Source organism: Fringilla coelebs, assembly GCF_963513975.1.
Source record: "Fringilla coelebs genome assembly, chromosome: 3".
NCBI classification, from domain to species: Eukaryota; Metazoa; Chordata; class Aves; order Passeriformes; family Fringillidae; genus Fringilla; species Fringilla coelebs.
This window is the reverse complement of record NC_140030.1, coordinates 108,360,509-108,384,772: the sequence shown is the minus strand read 5'-3', so window position 1 is coordinate 108,384,772 and position 24,264 is coordinate 108,360,509. Positions and strand designations below refer to the sequence as shown.

The 24,264-nt window shown below is 37.2% G+C and overlaps 1 protein-coding gene across 1 annotated transcript in view; it reads right to left on the bottom strand.

Annotated features, from left to right (window-relative positions):
- Positions 1–24,264, bottom strand: part of ESF1 (ESF1 nucleolar pre-rRNA processing protein homolog) — a 28,957-nt gene that overhangs the window by 982 nt on the left and 3,711 nt on the right. The window contains exons 3-13 of the mRNA XM_084201999.1: positions 23,388–23,716; positions 22,983–23,096; positions 22,242–22,342; positions 20,984–21,136; positions 20,414–20,528; positions 19,326–19,464; positions 13,588–13,749; positions 6,898–7,019; positions 5,636–5,723; positions 891–958; positions 75–221 (exon numbers count right to left, since the gene is read on the bottom strand). Coding sequence (XP_084058125.1) covers positions 75–221; positions 891–958; positions 5,636–5,723; positions 6,898–7,019; positions 13,588–13,749; positions 19,326–19,464; positions 20,414–20,528; positions 20,984–21,136; positions 22,242–22,342; positions 22,983–23,096; positions 23,388–23,716 — 1,538 coding nt within the window. The remainder of the gene's footprint in view (positions 1–74; positions 222–890; positions 959–5,635; positions 5,724–6,897; positions 7,020–13,587; positions 13,750–19,325; positions 19,465–20,413; positions 20,529–20,983; positions 21,137–22,241; positions 22,343–22,982; positions 23,097–23,387; positions 23,717–24,264) is intronic.

The following is a 24,264-nucleotide window of genomic DNA, read 5'->3' as shown; positions in this document are numbered from 1 at the left end:
AACTGCTTCAGAAGTCACAGCTCATGAGATTCCTGGAACTGCTCCAGTCACAAAGTCAAGAACAACACAATTACCTGGAAATCATCTTCTAGTAATTCTTTCCTTTTCATAAGAAGTTTCTTCTTCTTCTTGCTCAAATTGTGTTGTTCTACAATCTTTTTATAGTTAAAATGTTTTCTGGTGTCATCCTCATCATCCATCATCAGTAGGGCCATTTCAGCCTGTTACAAAATAAGAAAGAAAATATACAATGAAACTTTTCTGTGAAAAAATTCAGCATCTGTTTAATAAAGCCTGTATGAATCTACATTTATTTAAATAAGTTGAAATAGGGTCATCAGGGCAGTATTATTTCATCCATAAAAATATTCTTTTAACATTTTAAGGTGTAGTATTAATACAAATTCAGTTCCTTCTTATTAGATATAAAATGAATGCACATATGCACATTCAGTTTTCAAACACAGTAATAATCTCATCTGAAAATTGTACACAACAGCTCAGAAATAACTTATGGATACAATTTAATACTGATATTCATATAGCAAAATAAAAACTAACATATCTGGATTTAAGTAATTCTTTTAGTTAACTTGTTCTGAGAAAGGATGAAAAGAAAATAAAAAGTAGCAAATAACTCAATCTTCAAGGACAAAAATAGAGAGGACAAGGATTGAACTCACAAATGTTTCATACAATACTGATGTTAAATAATAAAAACTTGGCACGGCCCAACACACAAACTTCTTGAAAGTTTTTGTTCCAAAAGCTCTCAATATTAAAATTGTATAGTTTTATTCTACTGCCATCCTATGAAATTCTGCAGTTCCACTCACAAACACATACCAAATTGGAGCATTCAAGCAATGCAACATTTTACATCACTTTACCTTCTGTTTTTCAACTTCATCTTCATCTTCTGAGGCACTTTCTACTGACTCTGGCTTCTTCTTTAAACCTAAGTGAAAATACAGGGCATGAACAGATTTATTCAAGCTTAGGCACGAGGGCATCATTTACCCTACAGCTAGAACTTCTAAGTACATCTCATTTTCTTGCACTCAGTATTTGAATGTCAGATGTTGAAAAAGGCTGCAAAGTTAAGAAAAAACAAGAAGACTTAAAGCAATAAAAACGCACTGAATAGTTCTTCAGTTTAAGGAGGCAGCAACATCCAGATGGCATAAATGAGTCAAACCCATGGTTTTACTGTATTTTTCATAGAGCAGTAGAGAGAAGTATCACAATAGTGCAGGCAAACCCATGACATCACACCACTCCCAAGACATTTTCTAGTGGAAATTAAAATATGATTGACTCTGCTCAGACTGAATATTTTTCTGAGGAAGCTCCCCTACTCCCTTAGCATTCAGATGCACAGTGCTGATAATGACAGACATAATGAACGGTAAGAGCATAAGACATTACTCAAAGCTCACTTCTAATGAAAACAGATCTGTTTATAAGTTCTACAAAATCAAATTATTCTCTTTGGAATGCCTGTAGATCTTGATCAAGAAAAAGCAGGAAAAGCAGAAGGTTTCCTGACCTGAACCACACACTCTGACCTTTGAGCTTGGAATGACATTCCCAGGCAATTTTCTGCAGTCCACTGGGGGTACTGTTAGAGAAGATATTTGGCTTCATTTTGTTAGGACAGGTTTGTACTCAGACTAGAAATACAGACATGCCAGACACATGTCAAGTTATATCACTAAGGATACTCTGGAAGAGGATGGATTTCTTGAGAAAGGTTTTTTTCTGCCTTGACTACTCCCTTGACTATTTCTACATGAATTCCAAACTGGAAATGGATTTCCAGAAGAAACAAACCACCACCACGAAAAAATAAACTATCCTGATGCACAATGTCATCAGCTGAAAAACTAAACTATTGATTTAGTAGTTCCAGAAAATGTGCAGGAAAAGGAGATTCAGATATGATATTGTTGCCTAAACTACAAAATTTAAGTTAATGTGTAGAAGGGAGAAGTAAATGCTTCTGTAGGCCTTCAACAACTGTGGAATCTTTCTATCTTTCAGAAATGGCTAAACTACAGAAAAGGAGCACAGAGATAAAATTGGAGTCAATTATATGAGAAGTTAGATCAACAAATTTCTTTTCTTTCTACACATTTCCCAAAGGAAAGTCATTCAAAGTCACCTTCCCTCTTCTTTCACTCTATGGGGAATCACAGAAGTGATCCTTATGCCTTCAGAGTCTGTGATTCTGTGGCTGCAGATGGGGCTGAACAAGGAGCTGGTATCAAACTGAGCTCTTCTCCATGAAAATACATAAATTAGTAAACCATTTATTTCTAACATTGACACTATGCAGCTAGTAAAACCAGCTTGGGACTGAAAAATCACCCTTGGGACTCAAAAATTTATATCATACTGAAAACGGTTCTGCTTCAACATTCACAAATGCATCATTTTCTGTATTATTAACATACTCCTGCTACAGACCCTCTTCCCACATACATTCTGCTAGCCCCACCACACACACTTGTTGCACACTGATGGCAAACTGATTGCAATTTTTCCTAGCACTTCATCCCCACTGCCATCTTTTAATCAGATTTGCCCCACCTACAGCAGAAGATACTTCAGTGTGACACAGAGCTAATTGGCAGCTGCCACCAGCCAGTATAAGGAGTGTCCAGTTTCTGCTGTAATTCCCACTCAAGCTGCCATTTGACTCCTTCTCAGCTCAAGAATTTTGTTTGCAACATTAACTTTGCACATCAACAACTTTCCAGCTGACAGTAAAAGCTAATCATACCTTTGGGACTTCAGACACAGAAACTGACCCCAAATCAAAAACTTCTCTCACAAGACCTCTGCCTTATTCAGAAACTTGAGTCAGTCTCAGAAGCCTTGCAAAGGCACATGGCAAATGAATCTTTTCAGATACTTTATCTTTCAAGTACAAGTTCCACAACTATACTCTGATTTTGTTGTTAAGCTCTTAGGTCCTTGCACTCATACTACTCCCTTCCAGCTTTAAAGAGATATCAGTTCCTGCACACATCATAAATTAGATCATGAGAAGGCATCTAATGGTTTGGAACTAATAGGAGTTACAATAATGTGTGGAGAATTCCTCAAAGGTTCAACAGAAACTATTCTTAATGGTATAATGTGTTCTGAAACTGTTCAGTGATGCCCAAAAGCAGGACCTTGCTCTCATGTTAATAAGCAATTATACTATTTAGCCATTAATTTTTCAACAGTTTAAGCTACAAGAGTCATTTTGTCTCCCTTTTCTAAAACCCCACAGAAGCTGATGCAGTAACAGTGGAACTGGCCAAGCCAAATCCAAGTCTTACCAGGCTTTTTGAAACAGTATGGGCATCAGTGTAAAATGAAAGTGACAATTTTTTTTTCTTGACAACATGAAACTAGAGTCAAGCTTCTAGAATGGATCATCAAGGCTCATGTATCTGCAGCATATGACATTTTAGTCTGTGGTACTATAGAAAAGTCACATGAAAACTGTGCAAAGCAAGTACTACCATGAACCCCACACAGACAGCCTTTAGGCACAGCAAGCACAAAGAATTTGTTCTGCCTTGCCTCTCCCAAGGTGAAGCAGCCACCGTGTAGGAATCATTGCCTGCTTATCAGGAACAAAGACGTACCTGAGGAACATATGCTTCAGTGGACTTCCCATAAATTCCAGTTTTCTTTGCACAGCACTCAAGAGTTTTTAGTCCGTTGGTCTAGCATCTCCTTACACTCTTGCTTCCCTCCAATTGCCTCAGCTTGACAGAAACCAAGCTATACAACACCCATGCATGTTACAGCCAACAAATGAATCCAGCACTACTGCATCCTCAGTTTCTGCACTGGTCCACATAAGTCTGCAAATAAACCCTGCCAATATGCTTTTTCAGCATAATCTAAAATAATCTGACAGTCAATTTAAGGGTGAAATTTCAATCTTCCAGGGGAATTGTGGAAGGCTTGTGAAAAATGACAGTTATTTAAGTTGCCTGTACCCTAAATACAGAGTTGGCAGAATTACAGCCAAGTTCAAAGATTACTGTAACCCATTTTCCCTCACTGGATAAGTTGTGCTTGAAAGCAACCCCAACTATGAGACAGAGGCTGTTCTGGGTAAACTTGGTGAATGCCAAAGTTGTGCTGTGTAATTACCATTAAAATGCAAACTGGCTCACAGCCAGCCACTGTACTGTCCCTTTAGAACCTCTCCAGGGCTAACCAACCACGTCCTGGTTTTCTCCTGTATCTCAGTAATTATCAGTAATCTTGAAGACAAAAGCTTCACTTTCTTAACTTTTATGTGTATTTAACTATCCACAAAGACTCCACAAACATTAAAGTCTATTCTCCATGTTATGGACAAGGTTTAAAAATGTGCACATAAGCCCATTGTCTGCCGAGCCCCTTTAGGACACAACTTCTCACATACTGCAGAAGAAAACATTTTTTCAGAGATTTCACGGAGAACATCACCCATCATATGAGAATATTGAGGTAATCTTGGTATTAAAGAAAAATTAAACAATTTGGTGGAAGGAATTATCTTTACAATTAATTACTTCAGCCTATACACAAGCCACCCAGAAAGCATGGCAGAAAACAGCACTGCGTGACACGTTGGACTCCGGTGTTTTTTTCTAAAACATGGACAGGACTCACTCCTTGTTCTGTATTTCAGATTGAGTACAAAATCATCCAGATTTGGGGGGTTAGTTATTTGTTTTATCCTAAGACAGATTTTAATATTCATGACAGAAGCCTGTGCTGGCAAGTATAAAATTAAAAGTAACTTACAATTTTTAAATGGAACTTGGATTTGCACTACTATGCTCAAAAATCCCCCAACCAAACAACTGACTGACAATATGAGTAAATCAGTTGCTATCTTCTTTATGTTTGTTTTCTTCATTTGTTTTTATGTCATTCTTCTTCTTTTAATATACAGTGATATAAGCCACCCTTAGGATCTGGCTCCCAAAAATATGGAACATCAGAAACTTACCTTTATTGATTTTACTTAGCAAAATCACTCAAAATAAATTTGCTGTTACCATGGCAAAAGCTAATTTAAACATCAGAATAAAAAGCTTGTAAAAAAGCTATCCTAAAAATCTAAACTGGCCAAGTTATTTTCTAAAATATTACATTTCACTATTGGGGTTTCTAAGCAGCCAAGAGTACTCCAGTAAAAATGTGTATCAGACTAAGAGAAAAGTGATTTCTTCTCAAAGACAGCTTTGTTTATGATGCAAAAACATTTGACATTTTTGTAATTGACCCAAGCTTCAAAGGGACCCATATATATATGGCTCTTCCTAAATAAAAAGACTTCAAAAGCAATGGAGTTCTTTTCTCTAGAATACTTAGGGGAGCAGGTTGTTTTTAACAGCCATCCCCAGAAACTGGATAACTAATGGTCTCTGGTGAAAGCCAAGAAAATATTCTGTACCATTCCATGTATTACAATACTCAATTTTACAGGAATAACAATTTTAGGCAAATAACACCTACTTCATTTAATTCTGAACATTCTATTTCTGTGTTCAGTCCAGCTTTACTTTGTTTTGGAAACTCAGTATTTAACAAAAGGGCAGATTAACTCTAGAAGTTGCCAGTCCTGACTGACCTGTTTTCTCAAATTCTTCAGCAAAATAGGGGTCATTGAGATCAACATCAGGTGGAAGTTCATCTTCACTCTCTTCTTTCTCAGCAGCCTGTAACAAAGCACAAACATTATTTTAATCCACATTTGATTATTTCAACACTATTTGAATGAATCAACTGTTTAAGTTTAGCTGGAATGATCTGTTGTTAATAGCTATGAGGATGAAAACTGAAATACTGGAACATCAAAACACCAGAGCACAGTAAAAATTGATAGTAAAGACAAATTGACAATTTCAACCTTCTTTCATACATTTTATTAGGCATATTCTCAAACTGATATATCAGACAACCATTCCAACAAAATTACAGGATCAGCACTGTTATGCCCTTACTTTATGTTTCACAAAAGCTATGCCTGAGGACAAATTTGAGTAAGGAAGTTTATTTTGTGCTGCAGACTTCAAAAAGCTGGAGTTCAGATTTAAAATAATATATTTTTTTACTGGCAGTAGTGTGTCATACACCTTGCTCCTTGACTTAATTTATCAAACTGGACAAGCATGTTAAGCCAAAAGTTGCTCAGCTGCTGAACAGTGCTGCTTGCTCCACTTTGAGCATTCATCAGCTTAAAGAAGTTACTCATCAAGTACCAGATAAAATTAACTGACATGCACAGAGTAATTCAAGGTGTAGAGTTTACTCTTAGAAGTGTAATTCAGCAATGTGAGTTACACTGGGAGTAATTTAAGATTTTAGAGAATCTAGACTCTGCATGCCATGTGTTTTTTTTTTCTCTTGCAATTTGAAATTTGAATAGTTCTTTGCAACTATTAATTCTTTGCTATTACAGGTTTGGGAAACAAGTCTGAATTATTTTAGCCCCAAAATTTCCAAATTATCATTATCATAACAACTACAATTATCATTGTCATAACAACTTTGAACTGATATGCCCACAGTAGCAAAAAGGCCACTTCTGATGCATTAAAAATGCAAATTAAAGCCAATTATTATTATGACTAATTTAGCTTTACAGCAGCACAAGTAGATAAAAGATGTTTTGTGTAAGCATAGGTATGATCAGCAGTATGCTGAAAAACCTTTTTCCTCTGGAGGTTTGATGAAGTACTCCAGTACTTCCACATGAGCGACCACTGCATATTCTAACCTTAAAATAGCACTGGCAGCTGGACAATTTATTTTGTTTATCTGAAACAAACATTAACAACAAATAAGAAAACAAACAACAACTCCCCCTCAAATGGCCAATATAAACATTACCTTTCTCTTTTTCTTAAGAATTCTTTTTTCTTTCTTCTTCTCGAGATATTTTTGCCATGGAGTCAGGTTATCTTTTCCCTCCAACCTGTTTTTGACCATTTCTTCAGCACTTTCTTTGAGGCCTAGGAAAAAAGCCATAGTAAATTTTAAAAAATGTGATGAATCTGAATTTTTTTAAATAAACTATTTTCTCCTTTGCAAAAGAGCTATCTAGCTTTTATTCAACAAGTCTGTGCAAACAACATAAATATTGCTTCAAAACCCATCTTTATAAAGAAGATTGCTTTACAGGATGTGTTTTTCCAAATAAAACATTCCTCCAGTAAGAACTGTACAAGAGTCAGAAGAAGCCTTTGCTATGTGGTATCTGATTCCCAACACTCCTGCTGTTCCCTCAGAAAGGTCTCTTCTCCAGACATTCAATTGTGCAGTCTACAGAGACCAGAATGAGTAACACAACAAACCCAAGAGAAATACACAGAGTCCGTATGTTTAATGTACATTAGTTAAGATTCTGAATTAGTTACAGTGCTGAAGCTTTGCTTCTGTGACAATACTCTGACAATGCTGTAGGATCTCTGCTGAACACTGTATTTTTCCCTCTAGAAAAGTAAACCCCATAGAAGTGCAACACATAATTCTGGCCTAAAAGGATCAGACAGTTAAGTCTGATGTGTGAATTAGGTTTACATTAAATTCCATAATTTAGCACAGACATCCACTGTTTTCATGCCCAGCAATTTCATCTGCATAGACAAGTGTGTCCTAACCTTTAAACTTTTTGTAAATACAACAGAATGAAGTTTTCTATAAATATGCATCATTAGAGTATTCAATGATGTAAGAACATCACCTTAAAAATAAATCCATTAAATATTTGAAGTATTCTCATGTAGAATACTTAAATCCAGAACATGCACTTCATTTAAAAGCAATCTTCTAGTTTTGGTAAAAAGTTCCATACACATCAAGAATACTTTTCTAAAATTCTGTTCATTTTTTCACAGAGTACTTGGTTGTTACGAGGATGAAAACTGATTTCAGATGCACCTCATAAATGTTCAGCCCACTCTTCAGAAGATGGGCATTTGCAAAAACAAAATTTCATGATCTAAGGAGATTAAGTGACTTAATTGCCTTGCAACACACTGGAGCACAAGAAACAGAATCCACTTCCCTGGTAGGAAGGCAACAGCCTGGGCAATGAAGTATTTTTCTCCTACCTGCAATTCCTTCCTTCATTCACTAAAACTTTTTTTTTAAACTTTGGTAACAAATCAGTCAGATATCCGACAGGTAACATTGTCTCCCACAGAGTGACTGAATTTTCTTGGGAATTTGTAGGAATCCTGTTTCTGCTTCACTCTCCAAGCCTGATATTTATTGTCTCTTCCCCAGTCCTACTTCTAGTGGTCTCTCTTCAGCATTCTCTTCTGCCACACCAGTCCAGCCCTGACCTAACCATATTCTACTCTCCCAGCCCTCATCCCAGTTTTATTGCTTAGAAATCATACTCAGACCTCTCCAGATGTCCTAGACTAGATCCCACTCTTTGTCCCAGATTTCTCAGTTGCCAAGTCCCCATTCCTCATCATTCCTTTCAGCTCTCCTCAGTATGGAGGCACTGAAAACAATGATGGTGGCGGAATAAACAGGGCAGCTTTCATGGACAGTACTAGCCATCCCCAGAAGAGCAGGCAGAACATTTTTTTTCTGAAAAAACTGCAAACACTAATCCCTGATTTTGTGTTCATTGACCTGCAAAAATCATTCCAAGGCTGGGGAGCTGGTTACAACTTGTCTGAAATACCAAGTGTGGACAAGATCTAAAATCATATTAAACCATAGAATCGTAGGAGGAAAAGAGTGGAGCAAAAACAAGATCAAGGATCCTTCTGCTACTCTGGAAAGGTGCCAGAATTGAACAGTAAGGGGCAAACTGTTGCAGCCACAAAAATTGGGTACTTAACCAGCAAACAAATCAGAGCCATGATAAATGAAGGATTTTGCATAGATTGACTAAAAACATGCCATTAAGAAACTGTCATACAACAAGAACAAATATTTAGTTATCTTCAAAGTCCATGAAAGCAGAGTCATCAGCTTCCTTGAAACTGAACCACTATCACTTTAAATACTTTGTGTAACTTTTATGGAAAATATTACTGGTCAGGTAACAACCTTGCAGATTCTCTTTGAAGATAGCAAATACAGAATTAAAAAAAATATATGTCACATCTCCAGCAAAAGAGAGACCCAAAATCTGAAAGGAAGTTACAATATTTCTGATTTATTTGCCTGGAAAATTGAATCATTTGATCCATCTGGCACTGAAGAACTTGGAGGAAAATCCAGCCCTTTCTTGTGGTATTTGGCAGTCTCATGAAAGGCATTAGAGTTTCTCCACAGATTAGAATGGCTTCGAAACTACTGTCCAGACCACTTCCCGAGAATAAGAGGGTATTTAAGTGGTCAAAAGGATTTTTGATTCCAGAAGGGGAAAGGAATTGTCTGCTTTAGGTAGAAATATTAGCTGGCCATAGAGAGGTCTAACTTATATACCCTTATTGATATTTTTTTTTTTTAGAATTAATGAACCAAGAGTTTTATTTAATCTTCACAAAAGAGGGCAAGAAAAGTGAGGGGAAAAGGTCATCTATATTAGCATGCAAGGAAATCATACTTCAGCTAAAGGATTAAATGAGTTGTAAATACTACAGCAAACCTAAACACAGTGCTGTTCACACTGGTGGGACAGCAAGGGATGGGTGCAGGCAGAATTTTTACTTCTCCAAACACTCAGTTCTGAAAACTTAGGGAAGTTTAACAGCCTGCAACTGTCACTGTTATTAGAGGTTAGAAAGATACATTTCTGTTCTCAGGAAACCTAAACAAGCAAGTTCATCTTGCCTGTAATACCTCACCAGAAAAATGAAACACCTTGTTGCAGGGAGCTAAAGGAACAGCAAATAGAAGTACTCTGATAACATAAGAATTTGTCACCCCCAAAGATAAAATATTTAAAGTCAACCAAGCTTTCCTGAGAAGTAAAAGTGCCTGTGAGAACCCACCACAGGTAGCAGCTGTCAGGTGTGAGCCCCCACACAGCTCAGCACATGCTGCAGGAGCTGAGGCCACTCCAGGAAGGTGACACACACAGCAATGACCCAGACGGAAATAAATATTTCCTACGAGCTTTCTGTGCTCAGCATCATCTCTAACTGTACACTTGGGCTTTACTATGCACTTTAAGGACACCACAGCCTTCTATTCTACTTCTGACCAAAACAAATTCGAAATTTTGCTCTAAGCCTAACTAAATATTTACAACTCGTTCTTCCCAAAGGAAAAGTTTTTAAGTTCAAAAAACGGTCCCAAAAACTTGGCTGGATATCATCAAGAAATGCAGTTGTGGTCTTCTCTCTTTTCACTTTCTAAGGGGAGCTTTGGGAGCTGGATAAGGATTCATAGTAATTGTTGCTTAAATCAGATCTGATTAAGAAAACAGATGGATGCTTGAATATAACACTGATTTTGTGCCTAGAAGAAACAGACCAAAGAGAGTTGGAACTACATCTAATTTATTTTTGCTGGCACGCTGGTTTATTTAAAACTATTATGATTCAAGAATAACTGAATCACTGACAAAGTATGCTTTCCATAACCATGTGTAAATAACTCTGCCAAAACTCAAAATTTTAAATTAATTCAAATATCTGCCTTTCAACTAAAAAACTTCCTAGATTTAACTGTTGTAATTCTTCCATGTATTAAAACATTTGGACAAGAAAAAGATTTTGCAATAAGTCAAGCACATTAAGACAGAACTTGATAATAAAAATATTTCAACAGACATAAACTAGTTCGGAAAAAAATTAAACAGTCTTCAGAGAATACAACCAAAACTATTTTTGAATGCCCAGAATGCTCCAACTAAACATGAATGATTTTGAAATTTAAAAGAGCACATTTGTTCAAGAAAAAAAAACATAACAACTATCCTCCCTCCCATAAGGAAGCACAGCCTCAAGCATGTATAAATTGCCAGAGCTATAAACTACTGTTCAGCATGTGCAGCCTATGCTCCACAGTACAGAAATAAATATATAAAAGAGTATCCCCCTCAGGTGTGCAGGACCTCTTCTCCAAATGCTGCCTGAAATAAGCAATGGCTGACTTTTTGACTCAAAAGCAAATTAAAGACACCCATTTTCATTTTTATGACTTGTGTTTTGGAGAAAACTGTATTGAAGGGGTCAATAGCCAGAAGTGGCTCTGCTGCCCTTGTGGAGGGGAACAGTCTCTAACAAAGACAAGTGAACACTTCTGTGATTTCCAGAACCTGTGCTCTTCAATAAACCTCTCATTTTTCAGGGTAAGAAATGAGGAAATGGTAACATATACTGTAAAATCATAGTTGCTAAATTAATATCAAATACTATAAACTATCCATGTAAAATTCATTGTGCACACATGCACATTGAACCTAAAATTATATGAACAAACCTGACCCTGTACATGGACATGCAGCTAAGTATAGACAAAAACAGTCAAATTTATCAAGATAGGAGGGTTTTTTTCACTGTTTAGGTTTTTTTACCATCCCTGCCTCAAAAGAGATAAGGACACAGCAAAAGTCCTAGGAGTCCTACAAGAAGGTGCAGTAGGGAAGGGGTTGGACTGGGTGTAAGTATGTAACAAATCCAATTTTCTAAAGTCAAGTTCCATTGCAAAGAAACAAGAGTCCATGCAACACAGAACTGGATTCCACCTCTACCTCAGTTAATACTCCATTGCTGCTATATGTGAATGCAATCTACTCAAAACATGCAAGGTACAGTCTCAAGGACAGCCTCTTAGAAAACTTCTTGCTCTCTCAGGGTTTAAGAGTTTCCTTTGGTCTCCGTCAAAACAATTTTCCATCTCTTAAAATGAATGGTTTGCTCTAGATTCCTGAATATGTTACCATATTAAGTTGCTCAAACTTTTTTAAATTTACAGGACTTCTTTCATACAATTTGCAAAATTCTTCGAAAAACAGAATGCATAATAAACAAAAAACCCTCCAAACCTGTTTTTCAAAACCAACACAAAAAAATAGTTACTTTAACAACACCTAAATACAAACATATATAAATACAAAACACACTCCTAGCAGCAATTGATTCACCTGTGGTTTCCACCTTCACTCTGAAAGGTGGCAACAACAAATCTCTGCAGAAGTCTTATAAAGCTACCTGTCTTTGAAAACCTCTTGGCCTTGAATGCTTAGTGACACAATGAATTAACTACTGAGTGAGCAACATTGTGAATGCAAGTACTGACATGCTGTGGACAGATGGAGTACGACACTGTGTCAGTGAGCACTTGTCCTGGCTGCACGATACATGCTTTTCCAAAAAGGTTTTGACAGAATTCATGCCAGAAATTACTGGAATTATAAAAGCCTGATGGAAAGCACACAATTTTTAATGCCCATGTATCCTTTTGAATACAGGTCTGATGAAGAAACAGGAATAAAACTGTTCTGTTCAGTTTAGTCCATTTCAGTGAACCCCTACAGACCAGAATATTTCAAACTGAGCAGAACTTCTATTCAGCAGAAGTCACCTGAGTAACAACTCACAATAATATCTGTATAAATCCTATCATTAGATATGATAGTAACCCATCAGCAGTGAAGGGCCTGGATCCTGGCACGTGTCTGGTCTTGCTCCATGCAGTAACAGAACGGGGCTGTGCCCTGACATGGGCTGCAGTCCCACAGCTGCTGCACCTTGCTGCTCCAAAGAAGGGAATGTCACACTTCCCTAGTCTTTCAGCTGCACATTTAACCCTCTGAATATCTGCCTGACATGCTAACTCAGTGGAAAATATCCAGATTTTTTCTTTTCCAGAGTAGTTCTGTTATTTTAGCAAACAAAATGAGGCTTGCAGAGACCAAGTGCCAGGGCTGGTACAGACAATCAGAAGGAGCTCTGGGCCAGGATCAAGGTGATGCCACGGTGCAAACCTTTCCCTTTGTGGATGCTGTGAGCTGTTAAACTGGCTCACAGAAAGCATTCAGTCTGAGTGGCTTTTTGTCAAAAAGGCAAAAGAGAACTAGACACTCATGTTTGGCTCTCCAGATGAGTTGTGCTGGGATGCTACATGGTGAAGTTACCTTTCACTGATTTCCAGATGTCAATCTGGATGTCACTGTTCCCCAAGCATTCCTGGTACCTTGCTTTTGCCCAGAACAGTTTCACTGGAAGGTCAGACTTCTTCCTCTTTGCTCCCCCAAATCTTTAGCATTATGCAAACAACACTTCCAAACCACTTTCCTCTAATTATACACTATGTTTCCAAGTCATACTGATCTTCATTTTAAAAGTGTAAGTATGTTTTATGACTCTATAGCAAACACATGAATTCTACTTTAAAAATGTCTATAAAGTGATAATTGAGAAAGTAAGTACAAAAAATCCTGGCAAAAAATGATCTATAAAGAGAAACTTACAGCTGAGGAACTGAGTTCAGTCATGTTATTTCTTCTACTTCCCTCACTGTAAACAATATGGATTTCAATTTATGGGGGGAAAAAATGGTTTGTTTCTCCAACTATAAATTCAGCACCTTACACTATATCCCTGTCAGCAGACCAATACTGCGTATCTGCCAAGTCAGGAAAAGAAAAAAAATAAACCCTACCTGGAACCCATTTAATCTCCATTCCTATATCCTTTTCTTCCTGTTTTTTCTCTTTTTCTTGGATACTTTGCAGAAGTTCTCTGTACTTGGCAATTTGCTCTTCATCATCTTTTTGGCTTTTCCTGGGTTTGTCATCTTCCATTTCATTACCTACATCACCATCTAGGAGGAGAAAGCAAAGTTATCACAGAGAGTCTCAAGAAAATGAGCAACTGAAGTTAACCTTTACAAAATAAACCTAAGACACACATTATTACCAGAAGATAATATAAAATATTTTCATCTCTTTTTACCCCACAGAGTAGCCAGTTTAAGAATTCTCTTTATTTAGATGAAATAAAATAGTATCTGAAAAGACAAAAGACAATTTGTCCTTTAAAGGAAATCACTCACTGGACACACATCCTTCACCATACTTTAGAATTATTACTTTGAGAGTCCCTTCCAGCAGAGTAGAATGAAAATCTCCAAAATCAGCCCTTCCAGCCCTTTGTGTAGATGGGCATTACCTCTACTAATTTCCAGTTAACTGGGACCTCCCTGATTATCCAGGACTGCTCAAAAATGACAGCAAGTTGCTAAGAGCATATGATATTCGCCAGCTCCCTCCCTTGGGTGGATCCCATCTGGCCCTACAGACTTTTGTGTCCCCTTGTGCTCCCTGCTCCTGTCTCCCAGTTCAGGTAACCAGAGAATTGGCATTACTACTAAAGACTGAGGCAAAGGAGGCAATATTACTGCAGTCTTTCACTCATTCTTTGTCACAGTGCTTCCCTCTACATCCAGTAAAGGATGGAGATCCTCCTTAACTCTCCTCTTATTGCAAATGTAAGTTCTAGGTTGGCTGTGACCCTTATTTTCTCCCTGCACAACCTCCCAACACCCTGGTAGTCCCCCTGAATTGCCTGCCCCTTCTTCCCAAGTTCATAAACTCTCCTTTCTTTCCAAAGTTCCAGCCAAAACTCTCTGTTCAGCCAGGCCAGGCTTGTTCCCTGCTGGCTCATCTTTCACATGGCACATGGGGACAAGTCAGCTGCAGCTGCTTTTCTACTTTCCTCATCAGAAGCTGAGATCTAAGAGAGAAGCATCTGCTCATCCAGAAAGCAGGAGGCAACTCTGTTTTGAAGACAAGTAGAAAAAGAAGACATTTGGTTGTTTCTTATTCCTAGTGCCCTGAGAAAGAAGAGGCTGTGCTGCATTGGAAGTGAAAAAATCCTTAAGCTAAAAGAGGATCCCTAAAACCTGGATAGGCAAGGGGCTACCAGTTTGTATTTATCACTTGTTTTGCTAGGAGAAATTTAAGTGGCAATGCATATTATCATTCTTTCTCATTTAGATAAAAGTTGTACTCTGTCTAAACTAACAGTTTTAAAACAAATGTTCAACATTGCCTTCAAAAGAACTGTAGGAGCTTTTAATTCTGTAAGCAAATAAAGCACATTTGACAACAGCTGCAAGAAAGGAAAGTGAGCTGAGTTTGTTCTCAAAGTTTGTTCAGAGTTCAAATAACCTTGTCAGTGGCTTTCAAGTATCAAGCTGTATTGCACAACATCAGGAACCACTTTCTGATGGATATTAAGGCAGCAATGCTTTCTGCCAACAGCTTGTTCAAAGGCTTTTTGAACAAAACACACAAACCAAAAAGTTCTGGGGCATTAACTGCTGCACTGCAAGAAAAATACAATCAACCTGGGAAGGAGAAAAAGGCAAAAACTGATGAAATTTAGAGTACAAAATACAAGCATATTCTTATTGTTTTCAAAAGAAAGTAGTAAAAGAAGTGCTAAAAGATTTTAAAATAAGAAGGGCTGGTCAGAAACATTCCAATACAACAATTTGTTTTTAAAAGATGACATTAATACCAAATATAACCAAATGCAGAGGTTCAATATATTAAATCAGTGACTGGCAGCTGAGTTAGCTGAGATCATGTTCTTGTAATCACAGGGTTGTGAAGAGATCATGTTCTTAGTTTAAGAAGATTATCTTGCAATAGCTGAGTAGATGAATCTTTTTTTAAAAAAACCTCAGCCTTAGAAACTAAAGACAGTAGAAAACTTTTAGCAGATCTAACATCTGACAAGAGGTCTGCTGCAAAGCTGATTATTTTAAAGGTGGGGGGGAATTTTCTTTCCATGATGTAATGGCAAAGGAGAAAACTCAGCTACTGACTTGGATGCTGATGGCCATACCATAAAAATTGCCCTAAATGTCTCAATTTTATTCAGGGTAGTTACTCAAGTTCAGATAGATAAAAAATAAAAACCAAAATACATACAATGCATGTAGACCCAGAGAATTAAAACCAAAAATCTTTACACTCCAGTGTTCAAGAATCAAGTCTGAGGTAGAGGTTTTTGCACTACAGCATGCTATGAAAAATTTCATGTGTTGATGTCAGTCATGAGTCAGAAAATAATGTCAAAGAAAACACTGGGGTTTAACCCCATTTTCCCCACATTCTAAGCACTTCCTGATCAAGGATTTGTGCAAATCCCATTAGTTCTTCCCACTGATAGTAAAAAAATGGAAAAATTTAGAATACAAGAAGAAGTTTATTCAAAGCCTAACACAGTTGATGCCTTTTTTGTAAGACTTTTCAGGGAGAAAAGATACTGGAAGAAGAGAATGCAAACAGATAACAGTAAATGAATGCTAACCATTGAATGCTGACATTTTCTTAAGATTTTTTTGCATTTTCCTTCAGGTCTGTGTAGTCTAACTATTGAGGGGTGTGCCCTGGGTGCAGTTTTTAAACCTGCCATTACAAACCAGGTGAGTTTTGTAGCTGCAGCCTTCAAGGACCTGTCTGTGCAGAGGTGAGCTGGCACCACTGGAGACTCAGCTCTGAGCCAGCCAGACCTAAGGCAAGGTTTACACTCTGGGAATCAGAATCAGTCCTGAGTAAGGACTCACTGGCCTGGAAAAAGCACAGGCAGATGTGTTCTTCATGTTACTGGACACCTCCAACAGTTGATATGAGCTTCCTAGGAGGAATGCTGACATGACCCTTCTTGGCCTTACAAGCACCTTTAATTACAAATCAAACCAAAGCCAGCAGTTCCTGCAAACATGCTTTGGAAAAGTATCCAACATCTGCATCAGTTGTATCAAGTTTCTGATGTTTCACAGAAAAAAAATAATCAGGTTGCGGTATTTGGATTCTGAAATTCCCATGAAATTCCACCCAGCTTGGCCAACTCATAAACTGCTAAACCCTCTTCCTTCTTCTTTCCACAGACAATAATAAATAACCACATGTTCTACTTCTGTCACCCTCCATTTCTTAGCCTTCTGTAATAGCTTTAGCAGATATAAACACATGTGGATACCCTTCATTTTTAAGAGAAAAAGGCTGTACCTTACTAATAAAATGCTATATATGCATTTTAATTTATATATGTAGTCATGAGTTATTGCAACAAACAGATTTCAGAGTTGTAAAAAGATTTGGTAACTAGTCTGATTCTATCTAACCTTAATCATTGAAAATAAGACTTAGCAGCATCATTTAAACAAAGATTCCTCCCTCCTGACCACTACATTACCTTTCAGTGCACTTGTGCACCTCTGGTGTCAGGACAGCAGCACAAAACAAAAGACCTACTGGCTTTGTGGAGTCTTATATTGGAAGTCAAATACCACAGGAGACTGGGCTTCCTGCTCAGATTCCCACTGAGGAGAGCAGAGATCTACATGAAGCTCCTACAATCCTGGTGGTGTTCAGTGTTTGGACAACTCTTTGGTTTAACTTTCAGGTTTCCCTTCGTGAAGTCACAACATGGATCCAATGATCCTCATGGGTCCCTTCCAACTCAGGATATTCCATGATTCTATCAAGACCAGCTAATTTAAAATAGTCCTATAAAAGTATTTAACATAGAGTCTGTTTCACTATTTGTGTGCTGTGCAAAGCAGAAGAGCAGAAAAGATGTTGCTCTCGTAAAGATTAAAAAAAAAAAAAAACAGATCAAAAACTTAGACATAAACCCCATTGTGCTTAATTTGAAGCATATTTAAAATGCCATACATTAAGTCACTGGTCCACATTGTCAAAATAGCAATTATGGGCTGGGTTTGATGAATGCCACAAACACTTCCTAACTGGGATAAATGTACCCAAGTACCAGAAAATTCAGAAGCAACGTAAAGGAGAAGTTCTGTGCTACGAACCACAACATTCCAGGTCACTGAAATCCTTGATGTTACAGAACTGTTGTTTAAGAGTAATACTAGCATTCATGATGCACATATTTTAACTTGAAAAATTCCATGAAAAAACATGTTAGAACTGGCCAACAAAAACCCTTTCAAAAATAAAACATTTTAATAAGTTTGAAAAGTACGAATAGAAGTCCAGGACATTTTTTTCCTCCTTATCAGACTCCTACATTTCCATTCAAGCAGCTGACATTGATTTTTCCCATTTGTGCATAGCACCACGTAATTCTGCTGGATGGAACCCTGACAGATGGAATCCTGTTTTGTATCACATAACTGAATGGATAAAATGTCAGGAACATATTAAAGACCTGACAACATAATTCCTCTATTAGCAACTTACTTTTCAAAACATCATTTGAATCTAGATATTTCCAGATTTAAAATTTATTAGTGTGGTAAGATTATTTAAGGTCTTTTTTTTTCCTTACCAGCAATGGAATTTTACTCTTTAAAATTCCTGAAGTGTTGTTCACATGAATATTTGCTTTCATCACCACCCTATCACAGATGTTTATCTTTAGCAACTTGATAGCCTTGTACCTGAGAGAAGTGCTTTACTCTGCATCCTCTGGTCCCCTTTACAAACTTCACCAAGTATTGCTAGAGAAACTAAAGTGCATTACAGTGCAGTTTGTGAGGTTTTATGTAAGGGGAGAAACAAGTGGACATTATCACTGCCAGGATAATGCCAAGATGAGTTTGCTGCCACAAGATTTCCCAACTCTATAACCAGAAAAATTTGTAATGTTTTTTTGCATGCTCCAAGCTCACCTCTGATTGCAGCAACCTGCTTTAATGTAGTATAAATCAATTTTAACATCTGTTTGAAAGACCTAATTAAGGCTTAATGAAATTTTATTTGCCTTGTAATTTAGGCTGTATATATTATTAAGAGCAGGAGGAATTTTAGAATGAAGACAAGCAATTTAAATCAGGAATTTAAACATTGCTCTACCATATGCAAAAGACTCATGTAGCTTACGGATGAAATGCTCTTTATATTCTTAAGAAGTATGTAAATCAAAAAGCATTTGAAAGATGTTCCTGTTCATTTAGTCACTATCCACCTTGCATTTCAAACTAGGACTTTTCCTCTGAAAAAGGAACACTTCAAATTCTATGGGCCTATAATTTATTTCAGAAATGAACAGATTAAAAGCAGATATTGCCAAACTTGACAAAGAGATGTCAAGATACCCCGAAAAAAGGGGAAAAAAAGGAAGTAAGAGGAGAAACAAAATGCAAGAAGATGATTCTCCACTCAGACTTGCAAGCTCCTATTCAGAAAGCAGCTACTGTAGTCCAGTGGAAGGTGTCCCTGCCAATGGCAGGGTGTTGGAGCTAGATGGTCTTTTAGGTCCCTTCCAGTCTGAACTATTTAAAGACTCTGCTCAGGGGCACAATCATTATACAACAAAGCATTTTCTATAGATATGACATTTAAATATCTAAATAATTTGTATTCAAAACCCTGCAGCCAATGGCTTTGTGTACAATATTTATTACCAAAGTACCTTGCTGCTGTTCCTCCTCTTCTTCACTTGATGAAGCCAAATAAGCTTGAAAATCCATGTCAAGCAGCTCCTCTTTGTTAAAAGTTCTGCTGAGTGACGTTACTCGCTCATGATCTGTCTCATCCCATGTGATATCTACCTTAAAAGAAAGATGCCAGTTGTAGAAGCTGGAACACTAAAACTAAACACTGTCTTTTTAGGGAAAATTACTTTATACTTTCCATTCAATTACCTGTTAGTAATTCTCTCTACAGTAACTCACTATAACAACCATTTAGTAACATGAATTTAATTATAACATTTTGGAATTTATACTACAGTCACTTTTAATGCGTTTGAGCTACAAGAAAAACTGCAGAAATCTCATGCACTGAATGGTTCTGTTACAGCAGGTCCCACAACACAAAACCTCTGTGAGCCAAATTTCCTTTGTGTCAACAGATACTGGAGTTGAAGCAGCCACCAAGGCCTCTCTTTTCCTCTTCCAGCAGCAATTCACTGCAGGCATCACACACGGATTGCAATGGAGACAATGAAAGCGTTTGCGCAACTGCGCCCTCGACCAGAACGTGGAACAGATCTGACTGAAACGTGATCCAGCACAAAGTACTTATTTCTCAACTAATCACTTCTCCAATCTGGTTCACTTCATGGCCAGAGGGAAATTTTGGCTCTCAGCAGGACAGAGTAGGAATGAATTGCTACAAGGAAGGGAAGCAACTGTTGAAGCCTGGCATTACTACCAAAAAAGCTCTTAGTGATTTATACACGAACATCCATTTTAGGCAAATTAAAAGATTTGATTGTAAATAACAAAGTAATTTTATGTGCAACTTGTCACAGAGATATAATGAGGTCAAAATTTTGGATTTAATTTGTAAAAGAGAAGCACAATCTCCTTTAAAATCCAAACCAGGGCTGCAACTTGTAGGTCCATAGCATGCTTAAATCTTTTAATATGCTTGATGTCTTTATTTTGAAATGGTGGAGATAAAACAGGAATCTTTTCCCCGGTACATATATCACTCATAAGCTGACAGCAAAACTAAACAAATAAGAAAAGCATTACAAAAACACTGTAAAGATACCTTTGATGTTCCCATAGCAGCAGATGTGAAGTACTTTGGCTTATAAGCAGCTATGTTCACTTCTGAGGCTACATCTTTTGGCTTATCATCAAATGTAACGTTATCTGGAATAAATCTTAAAGGCAAATAAAACATGTTATTCTTCAAATACACTGGGAAATTGCATAGCATAAACAGCCTAAGCTTTCCTGAGTATGGTACATCAGCATGAAAGAATTAGCAAAAATAAAAAGGGGGTAAGCCTGAAGAAGGAACAAAAGATATGGACAAGTACTCCACACATGTAAGATTTATTGCCTGGCTTCTGCAGATCTGTTCCACAGGTTTTCACTGTGTAACAACACTCTCTTTGGGAAGTATTTAAATTTTCAGTCTGGTATAAACAGGGTCACAGGTGGCTTTTTTGGTGGTTTTGTTTTAAGAACGATATTTTCAGAAAGTTTAATATTAAAAATTAAAAATAAAAAAGTGAATAAAATAGGATTTGGGAACAGATGAGTAAGAAATATTTACTCCAAATTATTATAAACTTCCTGGCCCAACATGCAAAATTATAACCAGTGGAGTTACCTCAGGTCTATGAAAGAACAGCTACTTTCAAATTCCAGTCCATCACATTCCTCATAAATTTTATTGGCTGTTTCAGGAGAATCACATTCCACAACTGCATAGAAGTATTTCAGTCGCTTGAACTGGTACTCCCTCAGTTTTTCCCTATAAATCCTGCAAAAGTGGAGAAAAGACCAGTCAGGTGAGCTGGCTTCAACAGCTTTTGATTCACAATATCTTTTAATTCAACTCATTAAAAACATGCACCAATCAATCACTCTCCTAATCTCGTAAGATTAAATGTTAAACAGCACAAAGTTCTACCAGTATTGAGTTTTCTTTAAGTAAAAAGACTATTTCAGGCAGTTTTATTAAGTGTGAAATTTGTACATGGCTCCACTGAAAGGTCACAGGGATGAAGTTCAGTGAATCTGAAGGGCACAGGTATCACTGAGGTACCTCTGGGATACCTGGATTTCTGCATGTTGGATTCCAGATGCTCTCAATCCCACTGAGCACTAAATCCAACACTTCAGGATGCACCTTGATGAACACAATGCAGGTGACTCAGAACATGCTCTACACATCCACCTTACACTCTCCTGATGCACCACAGAATGTCTTCAAAGGGATCTGCCCTTATTTTAGAAACATCTAGATTTTCTAAATACAGGGCAGTCCAGCAGGATGGATTATACAAATATGGCCCCAGTCAGGCTGCCAAACATCTGGAAATTCTGGAAAAATATTAAAGCAAAACCCTGAACAAAAGCTAAAAAAAGGCAAAAAGACATGCCTGAAAAAGGCAGGACAATGGCAGACAGAAGAACTCAGCCTAGGAGGCCAGGGATGTCACTGGTGGCACTCAAGAAATCTCAGTCTGGGAATTCTTGGACTAAGGTCTGTGCTGATTTAGGTAAGAATTTTGACAGTGAGCTCTAAAGGGAGTTTACTGCACAAATGGCAATTTGTAGAGGAGAAATGCTGTTTTTTAAGCTGCCCACGTATTTGTTCCATTGATTATTCCAATGAGCTACATCATAAAATTTTGAACTCACATTAAAAAGCAAATCTTCTCAAGTTTCATCATCATGCACTGATTAAATGCACTGATAATGAACCTGTTGTAAAACAACCTCTGAAAAAAACCTAAAAAATTAAGGTGTCCACAGGAGACACTACCACATATGAACTCCTGGAAACAGGAGTTGATTGGGATTTCCACTAAGAATTAAACATATTATATCTCTCATTTGAAGACAAAAATTAAAATTAATACCCATCATCCTCTGTGGTATTCTCTGGAAGATCGAACAGCTCCACAGGTCCTTTTTGTTCTTCCTCTTTCAATCTCTCTTTTCCAAATTCTGAAGGATAAATCTACAAATACAGCAACACAAAAGCAAATTTTGGTGTAATGTACAATTGCTAAGGAAAAAAAAAAATCTCTCCAGGCTTTTACGCTTCACAGTTTTTATTTAGGATCAGTAAAGGATCAATTCCATAAACTGTAATAGCTTCCTAATTTTAACTTATGGAAAACCCATTCCTGCTAGGAATTTTAAGGTAGATGAAGAACAACTGATTTTGTTCATTGTACATTGTGGCCCTTTTCAGAATAAAGTGTCTGATTAAAATTTCTCAGAGAGCTGAGGCAGACACTAATAATAGAAAAAAATAACTTAACTGGCCAGAATACAACCAATTTATTAGCAAGGTCTAAGGTTGGGTTATCTGCCATACAGACCACTGAATATTAAACTAATCAATGAAATGTAGTCTCCTCCAACTAGAGAAAAACACCACTGAGGGCCAACCTCATAAACACAAGAAGTCAATGGCTTTGGCCTCTAATTCTGCCAAACACATGCCTGTTACAGCAAGTTAAATTGTAACATAGTTTCTCTTTAAACACATTAATATTTCTTTTGGTTTTCCACAGTACTGTCTTGCCTCTTATTTTGTAGTCTATTTTTTTTAACAGTAAAAGTCAGCACTCCTTTTAGAAACCAGTTCTTACCTTAACAGAAAACACTGTTCCTCCTTTGGGTGTGAAAGAATTAAATAGAGCCAACAAATCCTTAGCCTTCAACCTATCCCAATCCATATTACAAACAGCCAATCTACTTGTAATCTGAAAGAACATAAAATTCATAGGTTAAACTGTTGACTGTTGTGGGGAATACACAATTCTCTAGAAGAACTCAGTGGTAAAAATCACAGTCAGGAATAAACTTTGTCGAAAAAAATAAAAGCAGCATTGTCATAGTGACTTTTTATCACTCAAAGTAGCAAAGATGAGAAGCATCAATTACCAGAGCACATAAAAAGGACATGCAAAGTGCAAAGTTGCTACATACCTCAAAGCATGCTTTTTACATGCAAAGTATATAAAAAGCAACTCTGAAAGTTGCTTTCCACATACCTCATCTCCACGAGGGGCATCTTTATCCAGCTCGCGCCACGAGTGCTCGATCTCTGGCTCCTTTGGAAAGAGCTCATTTAAATCCTCATCATCTTCTGAGCTTGTGTCAATGTTCCCTATGCCTCTGGCAAGATCAGGCCCACTGTCACTTTCTTCATCATCTTCTGAGTCACTGTCATCTTCACCCATCTCCCCATCATCTTCTGGCTCCTCTTCCTCACCTGTTTCTTCACCATCTTCTGATTCCTCTTCTTCCAATTCTGCATCTTCACTTGAAGAGGTTTCTTCTTCTAACTGGCTTTTACATTTTACACTTTGGTCACAGATGTCTGAGCACAGAAATATAAACATTAGATACATTTTTATATTAGAATTACACATGACCCTTTACAAAAAGGAAAACGTTAGGGCTTTTTCATACCTATTTACAGGACTCCTGAAAGGTGTAATGATGCAGGAGCAAGTAACAGAAAACATCAGAGTTTCCTCTTTTGTTTGTCTTGTCTAATGTAATTTAATTACTCTTTGGGCCCAGAATTGTACTATCAATCACAACTGTAATTAAATATTCTGCTATTTTATTTATATTACAGAACCAACAGGTAGAAATCTATTTAATAACAGAGGCTATACACACACACAAGCAATACAAATAAAGTTTTTCTTCTAAAGCTTGTTCTTTCTAATCTCCCCTAATATTAATGGCTCAGTGCTGCCATGATTACAATTTCAGTCCACAAGCTGTAATGTGCCTTCATGGTATCAGTTCATATATTTGCTATTCAGTTTGACAAATACAGCAATGTATATGTTGTTATAAATTTTACTTTCCTAACTAACCAACAATTTCAGCTCCAACCATTAAAAGGACAGGGAT